This window comes from Tachysurus fulvidraco, chromosome 6 (assembly GCF_022655615.1).
Source record: "Tachysurus fulvidraco isolate hzauxx_2018 chromosome 6, HZAU_PFXX_2.0, whole genome shotgun sequence".
NCBI lineage: Eukaryota > Metazoa > Chordata > Actinopteri > Siluriformes > Bagridae > Tachysurus > Tachysurus fulvidraco.
Genome location: NC_062523.1, coordinates 1,496,059 through 1,518,734, shown reverse-complemented (window position 1 = coordinate 1,518,734; position 22,676 = coordinate 1,496,059). Strand labels below are relative to the sequence as shown.

The 22,676-nt window shown below is 39.2% G+C and overlaps 1 protein-coding gene across 1 annotated transcript in view; it reads right to left on the bottom strand.

Moving 5' to 3' along the window:
* col5a2a (collagen, type V, alpha 2a) overlaps nucleotides 1–12,135 on the bottom strand; it is a 40,190-nt gene extending 28,055 nt beyond the window's left edge. Inside the window, exon 1 of the mRNA XM_027168112.2 lies at nucleotides 11,906–12,135. Coding sequence (XP_027023913.2) covers nucleotides 11,906–11,996 — 91 coding nt within the window. The 5' untranslated portion in view covers nucleotides 11,997–12,135. The remainder of the gene's footprint in view (nucleotides 1–11,905) is intronic.
* Nucleotides 12,136–22,676: the final 10,541 nt, after the last annotated feature.

The window sequence follows — 22,676 nt, the reverse complement described above, 5'->3', positions numbered from 1 at the left end:
CACCAGGATGAAGATTAAAGCTCACTATAGATCTGAAAGTGGTTATTGTTCTGCCATCTGTGGCAGTTTTACTGCTTTTCTGGTTGTGATCACAATGCCTTAACTTTGTCAGACGTCCAGCATGATTACACGTCGTTTCCCAGTTTTATCATTCAAATGAACATTAAAAAGTCAGTTGCTGGGAAAACACACAAAGTCACTTCACTTTTAGTTCCTTATTTTTGCCTTCTTGCTTTCATTTGCACCCGTATCACGCATGAGGTTCAATTCGATGTCCAAACTTGTCCTCTCATGTAGCACATGCATACCATATAGACAATCTGCAGCATTTGCTCATCCCATATCCACAACATTTCTCTCTCTGTAAGCTGTTTATGCTTCACGCTTGAGAGCCCGGTATTTGTTTATATGCTCAGAGAAAGCTTATTATCCCTAGAATATTAGTCTTAGGCCTACATATGTCAAGAATGAATGTTCACGAGCACGGCAAGAGTCTACGCATTGGCATAAGTGAATAAGAGATGTTTGTATGCTAAAAACATTTATGCAAACGATATCCCTTTAGTTCAGGTTCAAAAATGTTTACAAGTCTTAATACTTATGTATTTGAGTCACATACACTCTCAAAAGCACTTTATCCTGTTACCTCTTTGCTCTGTTTAGGCTGAGTATAAACAAAATACACCATGTGACTGCACACGACAATATTTTATTCTTGGATTAATATTTACAAAGCCCGCGCAGTCGTCCTCTATACAGATACGGTACCGATGTCGAAGGATAAATCGCCCAAGTGCAATGACAAACCTTCCATTAATTATATATTTGAGCCATTTTTGTCTGGATATTTTTTGACATTTTGACATAAAATATCTGATGCAAAAATGAATTAGTTCTATCGTGCCTTTAACAGTAGACGTAGTCACAGGACAGCTTTACAAAAATCCAGATGTAAGCTTATAGGTTCCTCGATTAGCAAGCTAGCGGCGACAGGGACAGGTAAAATCTCACCAAGACAACATAAGGAGAAAATCCTAAGAGAAACAAGACATAAAAGGGATCCCTTCGTCTTCTGGAGTGGAACAGTTAATAAATCATTATGGTGTACTGGTTTAGAAGAGTAAGAGTATTAAGGTTGTGTTGAAATGACGTTCACATTGAGCTTCAGACACGAGTACAGGTCCTGAAGTCTCTATGATAGTAGCAGCTTTTTCATAAAACACATGCATAATGTTTATTTCCAGTCTACGGATATAAACCCGACCCATATTTCCTGCCGTGCTTTTTCCAGTCCCAGGATTTTTTCTGTACGTGACAGCTTGCAGTGTCGCAGCTGCTTTGCGACAACTCTACATTGCTTTACTTTCTTCAGGCTCGGCACCAAAGTAAGGCTGAGCTCTCTGTACCAAAGTAAGGCAAAGCCCAGGCCCGAGCTCTCTGGTTTTCACACTTTAAATACAAGATGTATGATGTGAAGGTTCAGAAAATGCACAGCACTATCAAGGGGCCTGTAAAGAGGCCCTGAGCGTGCCATAAAGCTCTGCTCTGGAGTCAATGATGTCAACATTTTAGATGGTGGAAGTTTTGGGGTATTATAGAAGAGGAATGTGATACTTTGTGAAATTGTATAAATGCCATGTCCAAGCAGACATTAAACAGGGATTGAACTGGATTACATCATCGCATGTCACCGGCCTGGCATGCTTTTATACTGTAGCTCGTCACTTTAAATGAATGTAGTGTAACTTTAAAACAGATTTAAGCTACTGTACAACTCTATTAGTTAATTATACTGTATACATTCAGTTAGCATCGAATAGGCATCAATTAAATTAGAAATAATGTAGTAATAAAGAATAACATACAATGAAATATAAATAAAATCATTTCAATAATTCTGAAATGAAAATAACTAAAATTCAGTTTTGATGCATCGTTACAAAAAAAAAAAGCCTTTATACTTTTTCTGTATTTTACAGAAGGTATTTCTAAAAGGTTATAAATTAAGAATAAATGTATAACAAAATCTGCATTTTGAACGTCATCGTTTAAAGCCTTTCTGTTTTGCACGGCGAACATTCAAGTCCGTGGTCCTCGTGATACGGCCGAGGAGCTGCCTGAGATCTGCATGCTGGGAATTTTGTAGGCAGCAAGTAATAGCTCTGCATGTTCACGTGATTTAGACGCCGAGGCACCGAACAAATGTTGCAATCTGGAAACAAGGAAAAAATGCTAAGACATGCCCCTTCATCCAAATGGGAAACTTTAACGTTCGCACTAATCCGTCAAACTAGACGGTATAGACTGTTGTTCGTGGAAACAGCGTTTAAAAATGTGAAAACGGTGCTGCTGAAAATCGTGCTTGATTGTTTTCATGATCTGGCAACGCTCTGCTCGTTTAAGCTTATGCATACTTTTCCTGGTAGTCACGAACAGCTGGTTTGGCGTCGTGTTGTGTGAGAAACTTATTCCGGATGGAAGGGATCGCCTCTTTAACTGAACATCATCTTTTATTTCCAATAGGAATTTTTTCCATTTTTGTCAAAAATCAAACCGTATAAATGTTCAATAAGTAAAGGAAGTCATGTATTACGATTCAGCCTGAGTGGATCTTTGGTATCAGGGATTACTATTATACATTAGATATAAATAATATTCTGATAGAGTTTTGTTTTCTTAGGTTATTTTTTATGTATAATTGTATTTATTCACATCGTTATTCTTAGTGTGAATTAACAAAGCTAGATTGTACAATGTGGAGTCATGTTACGGTTTTATTACTTTGTGCTCTGAGTAAAAAATAAGCACATGGGATTTTATCCCTGTTCGGTCTCAGACATGAAACATCCCTCTGCCCACAGGAAATACTGGTCTAAGGGCAACTTCCTGCGGGGCAGATAACGTGAGAACAAGCTAACTAAAGTGATGAATCTCCTCCTTTAACACGAGGACAAATGTTTTTGTTGTTGTTTGACTTTAGCATTTATTTTAACCCTAAAGCACAAACAATAAAACTATAAATTAGAATATATATATATATATATATATATATATATATATATATATATATATATATTTATTTATTTTACAATGTGCTGTTTTCGATGGTGTTGATTAGTTTATGCTAAATATAATTAACATCAGTGAGAACTTAGCCGAACTTATTAGATTAAAAGGATCCATTTATTTACATGTAACTGACTTTTAATAAAAGCCATTAGGGCCAATAATTACGGATAACGCTGCACATGCTCCAGAGTAGCTTATCAAAGCATTCCCGAATGTTTCCCCTACATGAGCTCGGCTTTTCCGATCCCTTCCGTTACTTATATGTAGAAAGTGTATTGATTAGAAACATGTTCTTGACTTTCAGCTGAAAACAAAAAGCAAATTAAAAACAAAGCGACATGTGTTATTCCATTTAAATGTAATTTACAACTTTAAAACAAGATGAGTGTTTTATTGGACAGCAGAAGTCTCTAGCCGAAACACATGGCAGCACGGCCCACTGTTCCATACGGTAACACCATCAGACCTGCCTTGGCCTAAAAGCCGCTAAACCATGCAGACATTTCCACATAAAGCGGTCTGGCACAGAGGGACTGGGGATGGAACGTGATTTGCAGCACCGTCTCGTTACTGTTCCACGGTGTGTTACTGTGTTTAGACGACTTCATTTACTGCAGTTCCAAAGCGTTGTTCGAACTTTTGTCAGACTTTCAGGTCGTCTTCTGATTTTGCTGTGAAATTTAAAACCCAGTTTGTCTGAAGAGAAAATTCTAAAGTAAAAATGAGTTCAATAAGATTTTAATCTAAATTCTTTTATTCTGATGTATCACTAATCACTTATCTGATCTATCACTAATCACTGATCTGATCTATCACCAATCACTGATCTATCACTGTCCACTGATCTGATCTATCACTAATCACTGATCTGATGTATCACTAATCACTGATCTGATCTATCACTGTCCACTGATCTGATCTATCACTAATCACTGATCTGATGTATCACTAATCACTTATCTGATCTATCACTAATCACTTATTTGATCTATCACCAATCACTGGTCTGATCTATCACTAATCACTGACCTGATCTATCACTAATCACTGATCTATCACTGTCCACTGATCTGATCTATCACTAATCACTGATCTGATGTATCACTAATCACTGATCTGATCTATCACTGTCCACTGATCTGATCTATCACTAATCACTGATCTATCACTAATCACTGATCTATCACTGTCCACTGATCTGATCTATCACTGCCCACTGATCTGATCTATCACTAATCACTGATCTGATCTATCACTAATCACTGATCTGATGTATCACTAATCACTGATCTGATCTATCACTAATCACTGATCTGATCTATCATTATCCACTGATCTGATCTATCACTGATCACTGATCTGATCTATCACTGATCACTGATCTGATCTATCACTAATCACTGACCTGATCTATCACTGATCACTGATCTGATCTATCACTAATCACATCTGATCTATAACTGTCGACTGAAAACAGACTGAACCATTACATGTGATTAGAATAGAAGCCTTTATTTTGTCACATATACATTACAGCACAGTGAAATTCTTTCCTCAGATATCCCAGCTTTGGAGGTTGTGGTCAGAGCACAGGGTCAGACATGATACAGCACCACTGTAGGAGAAAGGGTTAAGGGCCTTGCTGAAGGGCCCAACATTGGCAGCTTAGCAGTGCTGGGGCTTGAACTCCAATTAACAACCCAGACACTTAAGCGTTACGCCACCACTGACCCTAATGATGATACACACATTGCTAAATTCAGAATCTTTAGTTCTAGCACTGCATTTAATTTTTTTTTTTTCTTAACAACAATTACTGATTATTTATTATTTTTTATGTTATAAATGATACAAGTACATAATAAAGCTCCTAATAAACAGATTGAAAAATGTGTAACTGTTGTTGTAAGGGATATTGGATCAAGTCCCCAGAGTCTGCACTTTGTATACTTATTGTCTATTGGCTGATGAGACCGATGTCTAGATCTGTAACTATAATGTTAACAAGAACAGGAATGAACTTTTTAATATTCTTTCACAATATCAAACATAACTATAAACGTTAAGTTCTTTTAGAAATAAAATATATAAGGACGATAAATATATATATAAATAAATAATGCTGTGCTATAAGAGAATGTGCTGGTCTAATTATATAATACGCTGTTTTTTATTGTTCCTTTCCTATGACAGCACAACACGTTTAACATATTTAACCCCATACAGATGACGATCTGTCTTCTATTAGAAGCTGGCAGAAAAATTGACCTTGCACAAGCTGCGACCCCACAGAGATCTGTATCATTTATCCTGCAGATTCAGACGTTCTGCCTGTCACATGAACTTTATGTATGGTATGCTTTAAAAGATGCTGGGTATTAAAGAAAAACTTCCTCATCCACAAACGTAAACCATTTCCAGCCATCTTCCTCCCATGAAAGCCACAAGAACCGAGACCACACTATAAAATAAAATCCCCGATACACCCGACGCACGTTTCGGACAAATGCTATATTTATGTAAACCTTGTCTTAATGATGGGTGATGACTCCTTGATGAGTCCTTAATGAGTCCATGACTCCTTGACTGACATCTTAAAAAAAAAAAAAAGTACAGATTGCTTATGAAAAGCTTTCTTGTCTAAAATAATGAGTAAAGGGAAAACCGGGGTCTGTATATAATCTATATATTATGGATATATACGTTAAGCTAAATTCTGTTCTTCATCGAATTTCAAAATTCCCCCAATGATAACTAACTGGACACGATGGAGAAGAACACTGAGGATAATCAGCTGTGGGAGATTTCTTGCTATTAACTTCACTCGGTCCCTGTTTTGAATCTCATCTTATATAATCCAGCTGTTTTCTCTGCGATCTGTTTGTCCTTTCAAATGTATTTTTGCATTAGAAAGTATTTAGTGCCACCAAAGCTAGCATGTGCTGCTTGGCATTGTTAGCTTCTAGCATGCTAATTATGTTTGATACAAAAAATCAACAATATGCTTTCACAAATGCTAAATCACGCATACGCCACATAGTGGTTAATCCGTTACAGGACATTTCTGCTCTGTTCCCAAAACTGGACATGAGGGATTGGGATAATTGCTAGTTACATCCTGTGTCCACGTAAGCAATGGACAATGGACATCATTTCTTAAACAGACTACAGAAAACAAAATAACCAAGTACAGGAATAAAAAAGATGCCAGCACTGCTGACTCATGTGCACATGTAGATGCAACAAGTACAATCACTTTCCTTAGATATAATATTAAAGGTAGTACTCATTATTATTATTATTATTATTATTATTATTATTATTCATTCATTTCCTACCACTTATCCGAACGTCTCGGGTCACGGGGAGCCTGTGTCTATCTCAGGCGTCATCGGGCATCGAGGCAGGATACACCCTGGACGGAGTGCCAACCCATCACAGGGCACACACACACTCTCATTCACTCACACACTCACACACTACGGACAATTTTCCAGAGATGCCAATCAACCTACCATGCATGTCTTTGGACCGGGGGAGGAAACCGGAGTACCCGGAGGAAACCCTCGAGGCACGGGGAGAACATGCAAACTCCGCACACACAAGGTGGAGGCAGGAATCGAACCCCGACCCTGGAGGTGTGAGGCGAACGTGCTACCCACTCAGCCACCGTGCCCCCATTATTATTATTATTATTATTATTATTATTATTATTATTATTATACTACAAAGCTAGTCTGAAGAACAAGCATCGATGTATTATAGTACAGACTACAATATTCAGGAGGTTAGACATTACTTTTCTGGTATTGTTATAAACCCTATGAGGTAATAATAGATAAATATGAACAAACGTTTGTTTTAAACGACATCTGTACAGAGTAAATATGCTAAATAGCATTTGAAAGATTATTTTACTTTACTACATGCATTGTAACCGTGTTTAATTTTATTGTATTGTTAATGTTTTTTTTTAATTATGCTGCCTCCAATTCGGTCACACCAAATGTGCTTTATAAATAAACTTGACTTGATTTGTCTGAATTTACTTCTCCAAAAGTTCTAGTTTAACCCGAGAAGAATTTAAATAAGTTCTTCAATATTTATTATTTATAGACAAATAAACATACTTTTTACCTGAGAACTAAGTTCATAATTTCCTAATATTGATATTGGCGTTAACATTCCTGTAGCTAAGAATGTCGAAAACTGTAAGAACGTTTATGTATCTTCTCAATTCTCAACTGAAATGTCCATAAGCTGTTCGGCTAACCTAAAATTGTTAGCTGGGAATGAAGTGTTTCTATGATTAGATTATCAGAACTAAGGTAATGTCAGTAAGTACAGAAGGTTAATTGGGGGGGGGGGGGTAGCACGTTCGCCTCGCACCTCCAGGGTCGGGGGTTCGATTCCCGTCTCCACCTTGTGTGTGTGGAGTTTGCATGTTCTCCCCGTGCCTCGGGGGTTTCCTCCGGGTACTCAGGTTTCCTCCCCCGGTCCAAAGACATGCATGGTAGGTTTATTGGCATCTCTGGAAAATTGTCCGTAGTGTGTGTGTGTGTGTGTGAGTGAATGAGTGTGTGTGTGCCCTGTGATGGGTTGGCACTCCGTCCAGGGTGTATCCTGCCTCGATGCCTGAGATGCACAGGCTCCCCGTGACCAGAGACGTTCGGATAAGCGGTAGGGAATGAATGAGTGAGTGAGTGAGTGAGTGAGTGAGTGAGTGAGTGAGTGAGAGAAGGTTAATTAAGTCAACATTCGTTAATTAGTTATTTAACTAATTGCAGCTACACCGTTCCTAATGATGTTGCATCATTTATTGGCGTTTCCAGTCTGGATATAGAGCAAAAAATGATCTATCAAATGATGTTTTGTTGGTGATGTGGAGGATTAAAAGACAGTTAGGTGGTGAATCTACTCACTGAGACAAGCCAACGTGATCAGACAAACGAAAACAGCTGTTTAAACACTGAGCATGTGATTCCGTCTAACAGGGGCTTAACACCCCCGTTTGCCTTTTGCCCACCTTTACATGCTCAGCGAAGGCTTGTTGGCCATCTGTTTCTGCACATTATAATCCCAAATGGTTGCCTGTGAATAATCAGATATTTATCACTCTCTTCCGTATCCAGATGGGCGGAGCAGAGGATTGTTTTCTGGCTTGTTTGCAAAAGCTGATTGGTTTGCGAATGACAAAGGAACCCACGGTAATTCCCCCATTTTCCAGCTAACTTTGACATAACACGCTTCTATTTTTTTATGCTCTCCAAACCTCTGTTGTTCTTTGACACAATGTTCTAACATCACCAGTGTAACTTTTTCCCAAAGTTTTGGGACCCATCATTTATTTTCTAATTGCTGGCAAAGAACCCGGCAAACATCTGGATGTCGTCCCCCGGCTCGGAGTTTTATTTACTTTAAAAATGGTTCCCATAGAGCGGCCTCGTGAGCAGGATAAACATCTATTATCCGTGTCGTTCAGATATTGAAGGCTATTGCAGTAAGTTTGGATAGATACTTCAAATTACACACCAAGGCTTTTCCAGCTCAGTCTGAGCTGAAGATCACGTTTTCCATCGTGGTGAGCTTTTTTTTTCTCTCTCACAGAAGAAAAGGAGGCAAGGCTTTAAGTCATTGCTCAAAAATGCAGCACATGTTTTCCATCAGCTCGTTGTTGCCGACCTGGTCGAGTTCGCATACTCGAGCGCTGAGCTATGTTAGAAAACAGCTTATTTTTTGTAAGGTAAAAACGACTGCAATCGATTCTGAAAAAAAAAACAGTGATGAAATTAGGAACTAGATATCTCCTGTACGCAAAGACGGTTAAGATGTTTTGTACGATTATTAATTGATCGATTATTAATAGTAGATAGACTCTGTGGTTTTGTGAGTATTTTTGTGATGATGACATGGAGAGGATTGCAGCGCTCCTCATACAATGTGAGCAAAGAGCGACGATGAGAAAGAGCCCATAAAAACCCCCAAAGTGTCGAGGGAGCGTCCGAGCACGTCCTTGAAGTTTTTATTACACTCGTAAACAGACAAACTTCACTAGATGGACCGTTTCTAACATTTTAATTGTTTTCTATAATCCTTTATTATTAGAATCCAGACTCAGTGCGTAAAACTTTTCGGTCATATGAAATATCTTTGCTTGTGGAGAAGTGAGATTGGTTCAGATCTCTGCTTAGTTACTGGAAGGCTTTTAGATAAAGGCCAGCGCTGCCAGCTGGCCACCGTCGCTCTGCTGAACAAGGATATAAACCATCAGACTCTTAGCTCTATGTTTGGTTTGGGTTCTGCTTCACTCCTCGGTTGCTTTAGATAACAAATCTAACATGGCACCTTTTCAGCTGTGCAGATTTCTTGAAAGAAATCGCAGCTAATTCCACTATGGCTTTACTTCTGGGCATCAGGACCTGACTCATGATGAAGTCTGGAACTGAAATATAATGCATGACTAATAAAGCGAGAGTAAATGCCATGTATCATGGAAAACAGCGCTGTATAATTGTTCCTCATTAAGCTTTCTGGTTGCATGGCTTATAACATGCCTATAATTTAGTATAATTATGTAACTAAATAATATTAAGTCTGGAAATATGCTTGAACAGGCAGCTTGCTTTTTGCTCCTAGTCCTCCTACGCTTCGTCCACAAAAAAGCCGTTTCAGCGTTTATAAAGAATCCGAATTCCCATAAACTGTAATTTCTTTCTTCAAAACACATAAATGTTACTGTTGTGGTCCAAAAGCTCCACGGCAGCAGCTGTGGTCATTTCTTTACTTTCTTTGGGTTGAAACATTCATTTCTTCAGTAGTATCGAATCCAAATTTTCCCCCCGAGTCTCAGATTGAAACTTGTATTATAACGTTACGTCTTGATTCATGCATACAGTAATGCCTCTTATCTAGATCTCTAATTATCATTATCTAATTTATGTAAAAAAAAAAAAAAAATCAACAATCAACAGCATCGCGTGCCATGTGTTTTTTGCACGTGTAAAAACTTTCGATCGGCATAAGTTTTAGATATCACATAGTAGCTAAAAGCAAATGCTATCAGAGATGTTATTAGAATGTTGTTCACACAACGTTTCCAGTTAGCAATCCGGTATTAACCTCCGTGCAGTCGAAGACGTTCGAGCAACATTGTGCAAACTTACAAACACCTTGGAAACTTGACAGATGGGCAAAAGTTTCCTAAGACCTTAATGTAAAGAAAACATTCTGCTAACCTACAATTGGGACTCTTCAGTGACACGAGGCTTCATTATGAATAGTGCAGATTAAAGGAGGAATAGTTTGAGGTTTAAAAGGGAATTAAGTTGACGATGAGAAAAACACGGGTCTAAAGAAATTCGGGCTTTATTTTACATCAAGAGTGAATGATTTTTACAGGCAACCACATGCTCAGAAAATGAGCTATTAAATGAAATAATCCTGCACAAAAGCTCACCACAGACACAAGAACCAGTCTGGTCTCGTTTCATTTCCTGTTCACATCACGTTCACAGACACGATACTCGCCACCGCCGAAGGAGCATCAATATATATTTAATAACAATAGACTGTTTCTAACATCGATGATAACTCCAAATTAAACGGTAATTAGATAATTCTGACTTTCCTTAAAAAAAAAATGGACCGTATGTAAACGACCGGTTCTCAAACAGACCGCTGTGAGAGTCTTTCACCACCAGGTGGCACATTTTTACAGTGTGTTTATTTCCAATTTCCAAAATTGCAATTAGCTAAAAAAAATTTAAAAAATGTATCATTCATTTCACTTCCGGTGCACATCCATACATCACGCCATGTCATCTTCAAGGCTCAGAGTTCAGCACTCTGTATAAAAAAAGTCTGGGGTAGACTAATGACATCAGCGAGAGGAAAAAGTGACGTCATTTGTTTCACATCTACTAAACACCCAGCGTGACTGAAATAATAGCGCTCAGGTGTTCTGGGCCCAGACATGTTTTTTTTTTTCTTCCTTTCTTTCTTCCCTTCCCGTGCTCGTTTTCATCCAGCACCGCCCTCACAACATCTGCCCCAGATTAGGATAGAAGCCGCACTCCTTTAAATACTTGAAAGTAAGAAAAGGTCAGAATAAATAATTTAATAATTTTATCTTATTAAATTTTATCACATTTAATTATTATTATTATTATTATTATTTTTCTTTCTCAAGATGTCATTTGTTGAATTTAGGAACATAGTAGAAGAGAGCGATCTGTGGACGTCCCGGAGGACAAGTTTCACACCCCTGGTAATAGATTGTGCAGATGTGAGGGGAGTGTTCTTGGGGAAATAATGATCTCGATGTGGGCAGCAAAAAAAGGCGCAACAAAGAACTATAAGGACTTCGACACCGCAGACTGCAGATCGCATTGTTTCCATTTCACATCACACAATTTTTATCAGCCTGAACATCACGGATAATCGGGATGATTAATAACAATTCATTTTTTTTTCGCAAAAAGCCTTTATGCTCATCAACAGTTCTACAGTAACATGCACAAGAGCTCATATCCATGACATGTGCTTGACAAGCCATCTGTCTTAAAGAAAACCATCATGCAAGGTTATAAACGTACAATCGCACCGAGTGATAAACGGACTGTGACGATTTAGTGCATCTGAGTCACTTCTGAGTTCTTCTAAGACATTTTTTTGATGAGACACATTCAAGAAATGAGCTCCTTATGTGGTGTTAAGAGTTAGGTGTTACGTGATGAATCGTCCCGTCACAGGTTCCACATAAAAGAGCTTAAGGTATGATAGTAATAATAAAAGAAGTTAATTATATCAATACATCTTTCAGCTTTGCTTGACTTACCACTGTTTCCGTCTTGGCATTTCACAAACAGTATTTGTGCAAGTGATAAAGCCAGAAATAAGAAGATCCTGGAATGCACAAAGCTCATCATGTCTATATCCAAGACATGAGCCTCCTTTTGTGCAAAAAAAAATGGGGAGAGAAGGTAAAAGAGTCCAAGTTTATCGCTGCACCATGAAGATAGACTGAGGCTTTTCCTGCTCTGAGGAGCAATCAGACCCAGCCCAACTGTGGTGCTCAAATATATCAGTCTCATCTAGCGAGATGAGAGAGAGAAGAGAGAGAGGGGGAGGGAAAAACAGAGATCGAGTGACGATGGACGTGCACAGAAGAGAGAGAGCGAGCGAGAGAGAGAGAGAGAGAGAGAGATAGAGCGTAGCTTGGTGCGGTGCCACCTTCTCTCTAGTGATCGGAAGGGCTAGAGATAGATGAGAGAGAGAGATAGAGAGAGAGAGGGAGGGGGAAGCGGATAGGGAGGGATAAGAGAGGGCCAGAGGGGGGAGGGAAGAAGGAAGCGAGAAAGAGAGAGAGAGGTGAGAGGAGAAGGAGGAGAGATCTCGAACTCTCGAGACTTAGAGAGAGAGAGAGATCTCTCTCTCTCTCTCTCTCTCTCTCTCTCTCTCTCTCTCTGTGCACGTTCCCTCACACACACAGCTTCCAATAAGAAGAATGCTGACCACCCTAATTTTCCACCCCTTTTTGTCAGTGCTCTCTCATAAGCATCCACTTACAGACACACACTCACGTGTGGTCACACTGAACTACAGCTAAAAAATCCTCATGAAATATTCTGCTTTGTCGAGAATTTAATAAAAATAAAAAAAAAGATTAATACAATAGTTTTACCGAAACATATTAATCATTTTAAACAGTGTTTTCAGTTTTGTTACTATGGAGATCGTTGCTAAGCAGGATTATAAACTGGTTTTATGACCATCTTAATGATGCCGAACGACCCAGGGTTAGAGCACGGGTCCAGATCTGTCTCGATATAGGAAAAAAAAAGAAGAAGGAAGAATAAAGAAAAATGTTATATCAGTGAGTAGATCTGTGAAATCTCTGCTGGTCTTTCCTGTGGTTCCCAGTAAGCTGTCTGTTTTGTCTGATTTTGTTTTGTAAGCTGGTTTAAACCACAGTGTTGGATTGTTGAGTCTAGCTCAATTTCTCCTCTCAAGAATAAGAAAAATTCAATAAAATCTGTAACCTAGTCAGCACGGAATCCAGATCGTATGAACCGTACCTCATGTGTTGAACAGATGTGCAGATGCTGATGTGCAGAGCATAGACTGAGATCAAGCATGTAGTTCGGTTTGACCCTTTGTGTCCGTCTCAGGAATGTATTCCTATGTATTGCTCCATTTATTTTTTTGGCTCTTTCTTCCTTTTGATTCCACTGATAAAAAAAAAGTCATCTCATCTCATCTGGAACGATGCACTTAACACTATATGTATTAAAAAGATATATCTACATTACATTTAGCAGACATCCTTATCCATAGTCATATCAATTTTTTTTTTATTTCAATGTATACGACTAAGCGATTAAGGGCCTTGCTCAGGGGCCCGGCAGTGGCAGCTTGGTGGACGTGGGATTTGAACTCATGACGACTTTCCGATCGGTAATCCAACACCTTGACCACTGAGCTACCACATCGCATATATTACATTCACATTTACAGCATTTAGCAGTCACCCTTATTCAGAGCGACTTACATTTATTTTTTATCTCATTTTTATACAATTGAGCAATTGAAGGTTAAGGGCCTTGCTCAGGGGCCCAGCAGTGGCAGCTTGGTGGACATAGGAATCGAACCACCAGGCTACGACATCCCTATTCCGTAGCTAATTACTGCGTCTGGTATTTTGTATACAACTCACATATGAAATACTATTTTCATTTGGTCATGATTGTGCTAATTCAATATTCAGCATACTCAACCTCAGCATAACATTGTACTATTAAATAAGGGGAATAAAACACTCACAGGATAATGCGATGTGACACACAGTGGTGTCAATGCAACCAACGCAAAGCTTAACATAGAGAATCTGGTGTCTATTCTAATGGACTTGAGGCATAAGGTAACATACACCCTGGACAGAATGGTAGTCTATCACAGGGAACAATTCTACACATCCTCACACACCTATTCACACACTACAGACAGTCCTGTTGACCAGGCACAAATATTAAATATTGGGTAACTATTATCTAATTATTGCAATCCAAATAGCTATCATAATATACAATTAGAGTAATGCAAGGTTGTATTTTTGGTAGTATGTACTTGCTTGTAGCATTTCTTGTAATCCAAGTTACATGGTTACTTGTACTGTAGATCAGTGGTCTCCAACCCCCGGGCCGTGGACCGGTACCGGTCCGTGGACCAAATGGTACTGGGCTGCCCAAGGAACATTAAATTATTCCCATTTTATTTACTGTGGTGTATTTCTCTCAGGTTTGTGTGACTTTCCATGGACGAGAGGTTAACCGGGAGCTGAGAGACGTCACCTAAAGCCGCACCGATACCACACATGTGCAAAATATCGTGATATCAGGCCGGGTTTAGGTGACGTCTGGAGCTGAGCGGCTGCGAGCGGCAGTGGTGTTGTAGCTTTGGTGGAGAGAGAAGGTGTGTATCGCTCTTCTCTCTGTTCACCGGTACTTTGTCATGTTTAACAGTGCTTGGTGTACGTGTATATTGTGTTTGCTCAAATTTAACCCACAAATTAGCAAAAATGAGCACGAAACAGACGTCGTTAGAAAGTTAGAAACTCTGCCGGTGTTCTGGATTAAAGTCATGGCGGAATACCCTGAGATTGTCACCACAGCACTTACATCCCTATCGCCATTACCGACATGCTATCTGTGTGAAGTGGGGATTTCTGCAGTGACGGCAACCGAAACAAAACAACAGAATAAACTGGACATGAGCGACACACTTTGGTGTCATTGTCTCCTGTTACCCCAGATGGAACCGTCTCGTTGTAAAGAAACAAGCTCAGGGTTCTCATTGGTTTAGCGTTGTAGTGAGTTAAAAAGGCATGTTTAAATACAATTACATTAAAATTATTCATTTTAATTTAATTGTATAGCTGCCACCCCCCGCCCCCACCCCCAGCGGGCTGCGGTAAAACGATCAAACATTGACTGGTCCACGGCAAAAAAAAGGTTGGGGACCGGGCTCTAGACGATTTCCTACTGATGGAAGCAATGTTAGCTATAACTGGTGTTTCTGTCTCCTTAAAAATGATCAAACGCATACACAAAAGAAATGTCTTTACGTAGTGTTGCTGTAAACACTCCTATATACTGACTCGAATTCACTGAGTATAATGAGACTGACCTGCGAGATTAAACTTACTTTACTTGCATATTACCAAGAAAATATTTGGGATGTCAGGGCAACAATTTCCAAAACATCTGCAGTTCATGTTGGGTTACTGTCTAAGTTCTCCTCACAGATCTAATCCACATGTCTGCATGGGTCTTCTCAAATCCCCCCAAAAAAACATAGAGGGAGGTTGAAGATGCAGTGCTAAATCGCCTTAGGTGTGAATGTGTTAGTGAATGTGTGCCAGCATGGAGCCCTGTGATGGAATAATGTCCAATCTAGTTACTAGCGCATCTCTGTTTTTAAAAGTTTTCATAAAACCACCTCAAAGCTGAAATGCCTTCAACAGTGCCAATTTTGAGCACTGTTGGTTGTCCGGAGATGGCATAGCTATGATGCATGCGTAATGTTAGAGTGTTCAACATTTGGCAGCACATACAATTACAGGTTGAGAGCTTGTGTAACTTATGAAGTGGAAAGCACCTGTGAGAATAGACAGCTGCCCACAGTACAGCAATGTTGCACACCACATTGGGAATTTTTCTTTTACCTTGTCCTTCTGTAGATTTTTATGGATGTTGAGATACTTTGGATCAAAAATATTGGCAATACAAATACTGCCAGGCTGCGGTCCAATTTTTTAAATATTCTCATAGACCCTGATGGGCTAAATATATATATGAGCCATCATGCCCAGAACAAACTAAACAATTAGCTATTTACATGAAGTATTTTAGGATTAAAGAAATACAACAACATGTGACCTTTTGCTGGCATGAAGCTTCTAACCTTGGTACCTCTCACTCATTTTCTACCGCTTATCCGAACTACCTCGGGTCACGGGGAGCCTGCGCCTATCTCAGGCGTGATCGGGCATCGAGGTGGGATACACCCTGGACGGAGTGCCAACCCATCACAAGGCGCACACACACACACACTCTCATTCACTCACTACGGACAATTTTCCAGAGATGCCAATCAACCTACCATGCATGTCTTTGGACCGGGGGAGGAAACCGGAATACCCGGAGGAAACCCCCGAGGCACGGGGAGAACATGCAAACTCCACACACACAAGGCGGAGGCGGGAATCGAACCCCGACCCTGGAGGTGTGAGACGAACGTGCTACCCACTAAGCCACCGTGCCCCCCCTTGGTACCTTGCAGTCCTTAAAGTATGACTATGTTTCGTGTTGAATACATTTTTTTTTTAAACAACACAGACAAGTTTCTTCAAATCTACTCAAGTGAAAGACACAATGTCCAAACAATGTTTGATGAGACATAGACAAAAGTGAAACGCTGCATCAATGACTTCTTCCGGCGCGTAACCGGTACAAAGACATGCATGGTAGGTTGATTGGCATCTCTGGAAAATTGTCCGTAGTGTGTGTGTGTGAGTGAATGAGAGTGTGTGTGCCCTGTGATGGGTCGGCACTCCGATGCCCGATGACGCCTGAGATAGGCACAGGCTCCTCGTGACCCGAGAATTTCGGATAAGCGGTAGAAAATGAATGAATGAATATTTTTCTCTACCCTGGCACCCAGGTGGTGAAATGAACTGTCTCTGGCTGGCTGAACATCGGAGTCACTAACTGTCTTTATATAAACACCTACGTCTTGACCAAACACTTAAGTTTACCTATTTAAACCATTGGGTTCACTCCTTGTCCTACCTCTCCAGCCTCTCCATGGGTTTTAGCTTGATGATAATGCTTAGTCCCTGACCTATTGAATTAGCTTAAGAATGTGGATTATTGGCTGTTAAATGCTGCTAATTAAATATAAGGTAGGATCGGAGACACACTACACACCGTTGCCCCAATTACTTTGTGCATTAACGGGACCCATCACCATCCAGCTGGTGAAACTTTCTGACTTAGTTCCTGAACCTGCTACAGGTTCCCTAAAAGTCTTCCAGTAAATACAAAGGTAAAAATCACTAAGAGTGAACTCTGTAAAGTATTGTATTTGTTAAATAACTATTGGCATGACCTAAGGATTCTCTCTCCAACCACTTCTACATGCGTGAGCTCATAGACACACGGTGTTATAGGTTGAAAAAAAATCTGGCTTACACTAAATAGTCCACTGTCAGAAAACTCTCAGTTCCTCTCGTGTGACATGAACTGAATTAGAAGCCATGATAAGACGTAAATCAGTTTGATAATCTACGGTGTGCATCCACTAAACAACGATATTAAACTGTTGACATTGTTTAGAATTTGTTTGTAGTCTGAGTGTCCAAAAGAGCAAAATTGTCCCTATGGGATCTTTGGGAATCGTGTCAATTGTCCTGCGCTGTGCTGCGCTGTCATGCACTAAGGGCAGAATCTGGAAAAGATGTGGCTGGCTGGAATCATGGAGGAAGCATGTGTTAGTAATCACCCTCCCTGTTTAGTAGCTGTTGTATGATAGGGGAGAGCTGGCTGGGGGGAGGGACTTGGCAAAGACCAAATGGAAATCCAAAAAGAACATGATGAATGTGTGGAAGGTGCAGTGCCTAACATTCACTTATTAATCAGTGCTGAAGGGAAAAAAGTAAACAAACAGATAAACTGCATATACTGTTGAACACGGAGCCAAGGTTACTTATATACCGATATAACACCGAATTTAAATCACTCGTGAACTGTAGTTAGCATTTCTTCCGTCGGAATCCGCTTCATCTGATGAGCAAACTGACCGAAAGGGCAGAGATGGGACTGATGCAGAACCGTGACAGTGTTTACAAAATTACTGATGAGTTCTTTAAAAAAAATTGGATTGGATTAGCATTAGCCTCGTTGTTTAGCATTAGCCTCGTTGTTTAGCATTAGCCTCATTGTTTAGCATTAACCTCGTTGTTTAGCATTAGCCTCGTGGTCTATGTTTCACACATAGCAAGTTTTCATTTTTAATCTCCATTTTTCTAACAAGCAAAGATTATATCCTAGCCCCTTTTCACCCTCCTCTGAGCAACTGCTTTTTTGTGGCCATGTGAAACTAAACCACTAAAAGTATTCGTTTCACCCTTATACATACTTTGCAAACAAACCGATAGGTCAGAAAGCGCCTTGAAATCTGCTGATTGTGGTTCGCTTAAACATCTGTGTGGAACATGTGGCTGTGATTATTGCTGCAGGAAAACTCTTTGGCTGTTTTTTTTTTCTTTTCATTTTCTTTTTCTTTGCCATATCATAGTGTCCGGTTACTACACACGAGTTTCAACAAGTCGAATTCAATGTTCTTTGGTGCCTAAAAAAATGTTGTGATGGCAAGTCGATCGATTATATATATATAAAAAAAAACTCAAAAACATTTCTATTTATTCAGGATCCCTCTAAAACATGGAACATCTCGCTAGTCTGAAGCCATATAAAAGGAAATATGGACCTTTGCAATGAAATAGATGTTAATACTGTTTATATTCTATTAAAACATACTTTTGGTGTAAATCGTTGGTAGGCATTTTTACTCAAAGTAAACAGTAAAGATAGTCCTGACTGACGGGACAGATTGTCGCTGTGAACACTTAAAATCTCAAAAGGTAAGAAAAGAGGAAACAGCTGTGTCCATGTTTTTTTGGGTGCCTTGAGAGTAAGGTGATTTACTCCCACTAGAATGCTTGTAACACATGGAGGGGTAGAGGAAAAATGAGAGAGAGAGAGAGAGAGAGAGAGAGAGAGAGAGAGAGAGAGGCGGAGTGCAAAGAGTGAACAAGGGAAGGAGGGGGATGGAGGGAACGTTGAATGGAAAGCCAGCTGTGCTTTTGCTAGCTCTGGCCATAAATGGTGTGGCCTACAGTCAGGCCAAGGCTCTCTACATCATGGTCTGCAGAGAACTGCCTTATTTTGTCTCCTCTGAGACGAATGGCAGACCTTTCTAACGGTACTTAACAGAACTGCCAGGCACTTGGTCATCAAAAAAAAAAAAAAAAAACATAGCCAGAGGGAAGGTAGAAACCACAGAGGCAGACATCAGAATGGATTATGAAGCATTCTTTTGTTCTCATACACCTTTATATGTTTTTTAACAGATCTTTTAGACATATCTAAACTGCTTTGGCTCTCATTAAGTTGATGAAAACTTTCTGAAACTAACTCTGAGAACTAGAGACCGCTAAAACAATACACAGCCCTGGACAACGTGTTCATTTACATGATACTTTATCTTTAAAGCTGTTCTGAGAAATATATCTGTGAATACAAACAGATCACGTGTGGACCTGATCAAGTATATAATAAGTTCAGTGCTCTTTTATCGTATATCGCAGTGACTGGGAGTAAAACTGCAATGAAATCACAGATGAAAAGCCAAAGGAAAGCCAACCAAAGATCTACAAGAGGAATTAGGACTCCTGAACACTGCATTGCACCATTCACTGTAATACAATGACTGATTTATGGTGAGGAATGTCTTATCTGGAGAGAAGCCCAACTTGCTCAAGTACTGACTAGTTTCCTGAGTTTTCCATCGTAAACAGACAGAGTACGAGAACAGAAGCCCAGAAAGTGATATTGGGGTGATGATGATATTCCAGTCAAGGTCTCAGTTGGACTGCTTTAAAATACACACTCGGAGTACAACCAAAAGAAATGATCTCGACCTTGCTACTCTGCACTTATTTAAGTCATCTAGCATACACGTTCCCACAAGATACTTAAAATCTGTAGGAAAATTTTAGCTCAGAATGTTTTTGCACAAATTCCTCCACCTTTCCAGGTCAAGGAGCATATTTATATATATATATATATATATATATATATATATATATATATATATATATATATATATATATAATTTTTTTTTTTCATTCTAATTGTATTTTCCTCCTGCTTGGAGGCCATTTAAGGTGACGTCAGTTCAGATTCCTCCTAGGGTTTCCCAGATCTTCCTAAGCCAACTTATGCCTCTTTTCCACCGGAAAGAACCGGGTGCTGGATCAGAGTTAGCGCTAGTGCTGGTTCAAAGTTGGTTCCACTGGTGAACCTTCTAAGAAGCGGTTTGCCTTTCCACCTGCTAGAGAGCATCACAGCGCCGAGTGTGACGTCACTGTATACGTGTCACGTGTCCCAGCGACGTTAGCACAGCAGCGACAAACACAAACACGACAACAAGGGCGGATTTTGCTTTACCGTTAATGCTCATGGCTTTGTGAACCTACATCGGCATTCAAACGCGGTGAATAAAACGTGTACGTGCGGCTCCGTGTAATCTCTATAAACGGAGGTTGTGATCGATAAAGTACATAACGTTATTTTATCGTTAACACAGAAAAAAATGTAACATCAGCATGTAGCTACCTACTATCATGTGTGCTGATAATGTATCATATTGCGGTAAAGTAAAAGTGTATTAAACATTAGTATACTTAAGGTACATTATCAAATGCGCTAACAGTAGCCCCGCCCACAGCCCCGCCCACAGCTCCTTTCGCGAGCGGTTCTTAAGTCTAGACCAGCAACGTTTTGGTGCTACTTAAGAACCACTTTTCCTGGTTCGGAGCCGGTGCTTTGGCGGTCGAAACAGACTCGAAAATTAGACTCGAACTGCCTCGGTGCAAAAGGGGCATGTGAGATGTGATCAGAGGAGCAATGGCTCTTCTTTGGGGCTCCTTAGCCTACATTAGTGGTTAACCTAATTTCCGCCATTTTATTACTTCAGTAACTACCCACATCTTGTGAGCATAAGCACAAATATTGACTCAGTGATTCACCCTGAACGAAGGGAACAGCATCTATATCACTGCTCGAGTTGACATTATTGTCATAGAGCTTTCAAGATTGTTTAGTTTACATCCCCTCTAGCTTAGGACATGGGAATGATGTCAAATTATCTCAAACTTAGCCTGGCATTTTGTTTACACAGTTCCATAATCCCCATTATCACTAATTAGAGATGATCTCAGTGAGAAGTTTATAAAACAAGAGTAGAGTATACAAGCTTTATACTCCTGTGTACCACATGAAATGCCGGTGGATATAAAAACAAAGAAAGAAAACAGAGAAATAAAAACATGGGAAGACATTTGGGACGTTTTTGTTACAATAATAATGACCAGTTGTCTAATTACTTTGTCTTAAACGACTGCATTAACTCATTACATTAAATGCACAAGTACAATTTGCTCAGTCAGAAGTAGAGATTATGGCTAAACTCTTAAAAAAAAAGGACCCTTATCGGTTCTTCGATTGTTCCTCTGAACTCTGTAGGCTTTATGTTGAAATCTACTATATAGTGGTTCACTATGAGAAAGGTTTACATGCTAGAAAACTTTATTCTACCCCTGTGCATGTTTATATTATGCAGTGGATTCAATAATGTTGACAAAAAAGTTTATACGTCTGTCTGAGATTCTCATTAACGCAGTCAGTGTAAGCAGCTAATGAACTGATTAGTTTTTTTTAGAACTAATCCAAACACTGTCAAGATCAAAGCAAGATTGTTTTCAGTCGCTTCCCTTCTGTTTGAAGTGTATTTTATGGGTAACAGGGCAAAGAAATTAGTCACAAGGAGGATCGGGTGGTAGCGGCATCCTCATTTCAACTTGTTCTAGTTGGAGTTCAACCTGTATTATTATTATTAGTAGTAGTAGTAGCAGTAATAATAATAATAATAATAATAATAATAATAATAATAATAATAATAATAAAAATAATAATAACAATATACAATACCACTACTACTACTACTACTACTACTACTAATAATAATAATAATAATCTATAATAATAATAATAATAATAATAATAATAATAATAATAATAATAATAATAATAATAGTGATGAATACTGTTTTAAATTACAATTACAAACCTTCCTTATTAGTGGTCACTTCCTTATTAGTGCATCACATTGTATAGCAACACCACATGTCTCTAAAGAGGTAATTTGGAATAAAATGTGGCATCTACAATAATTTAATTGTTGTAAATTATTTCCTTTAACAGTTACTATTAAAGTGTGCCCTGTGATGGGTTGGCACTCCGTCCAGGGTGTATCCTGCCTCGATGCCCGATGACGCCTGTGACCCGAGGTAGTTTGGATAAAAGCGGTAGAAAATGAGTGAGTGAGAGAGAGTGAGAGTTACAATTAAATGGACAGAAAGCTTAAGCTGTGACAGGGAAAATTATTTCTGTGTAGATAAATAAAAAAAGAAATACAACATATTTGTTAAATATATAGTCTTTATTGTTTGGTTGTTTTCCATTAAATGTGGCTTCCATATTGGTTAAGGGAAAATACATTCTTACTTTGGAAAGGTATTGGATAATTTTTTCATTATTATTTTTATTAGTCGTTTTAGATTACAGTATAATCTAGCCATGGGGGTCACAGTCTTCTGTGCCGGTCCCAAGCCCAGATAAATAGAGAGGGTTGTGTCAGGAAGGGCATCCGGTGTAAAACATTGCCAAATTTAACTGTGCGAATCGTTAGAATGGATGTAATTAATG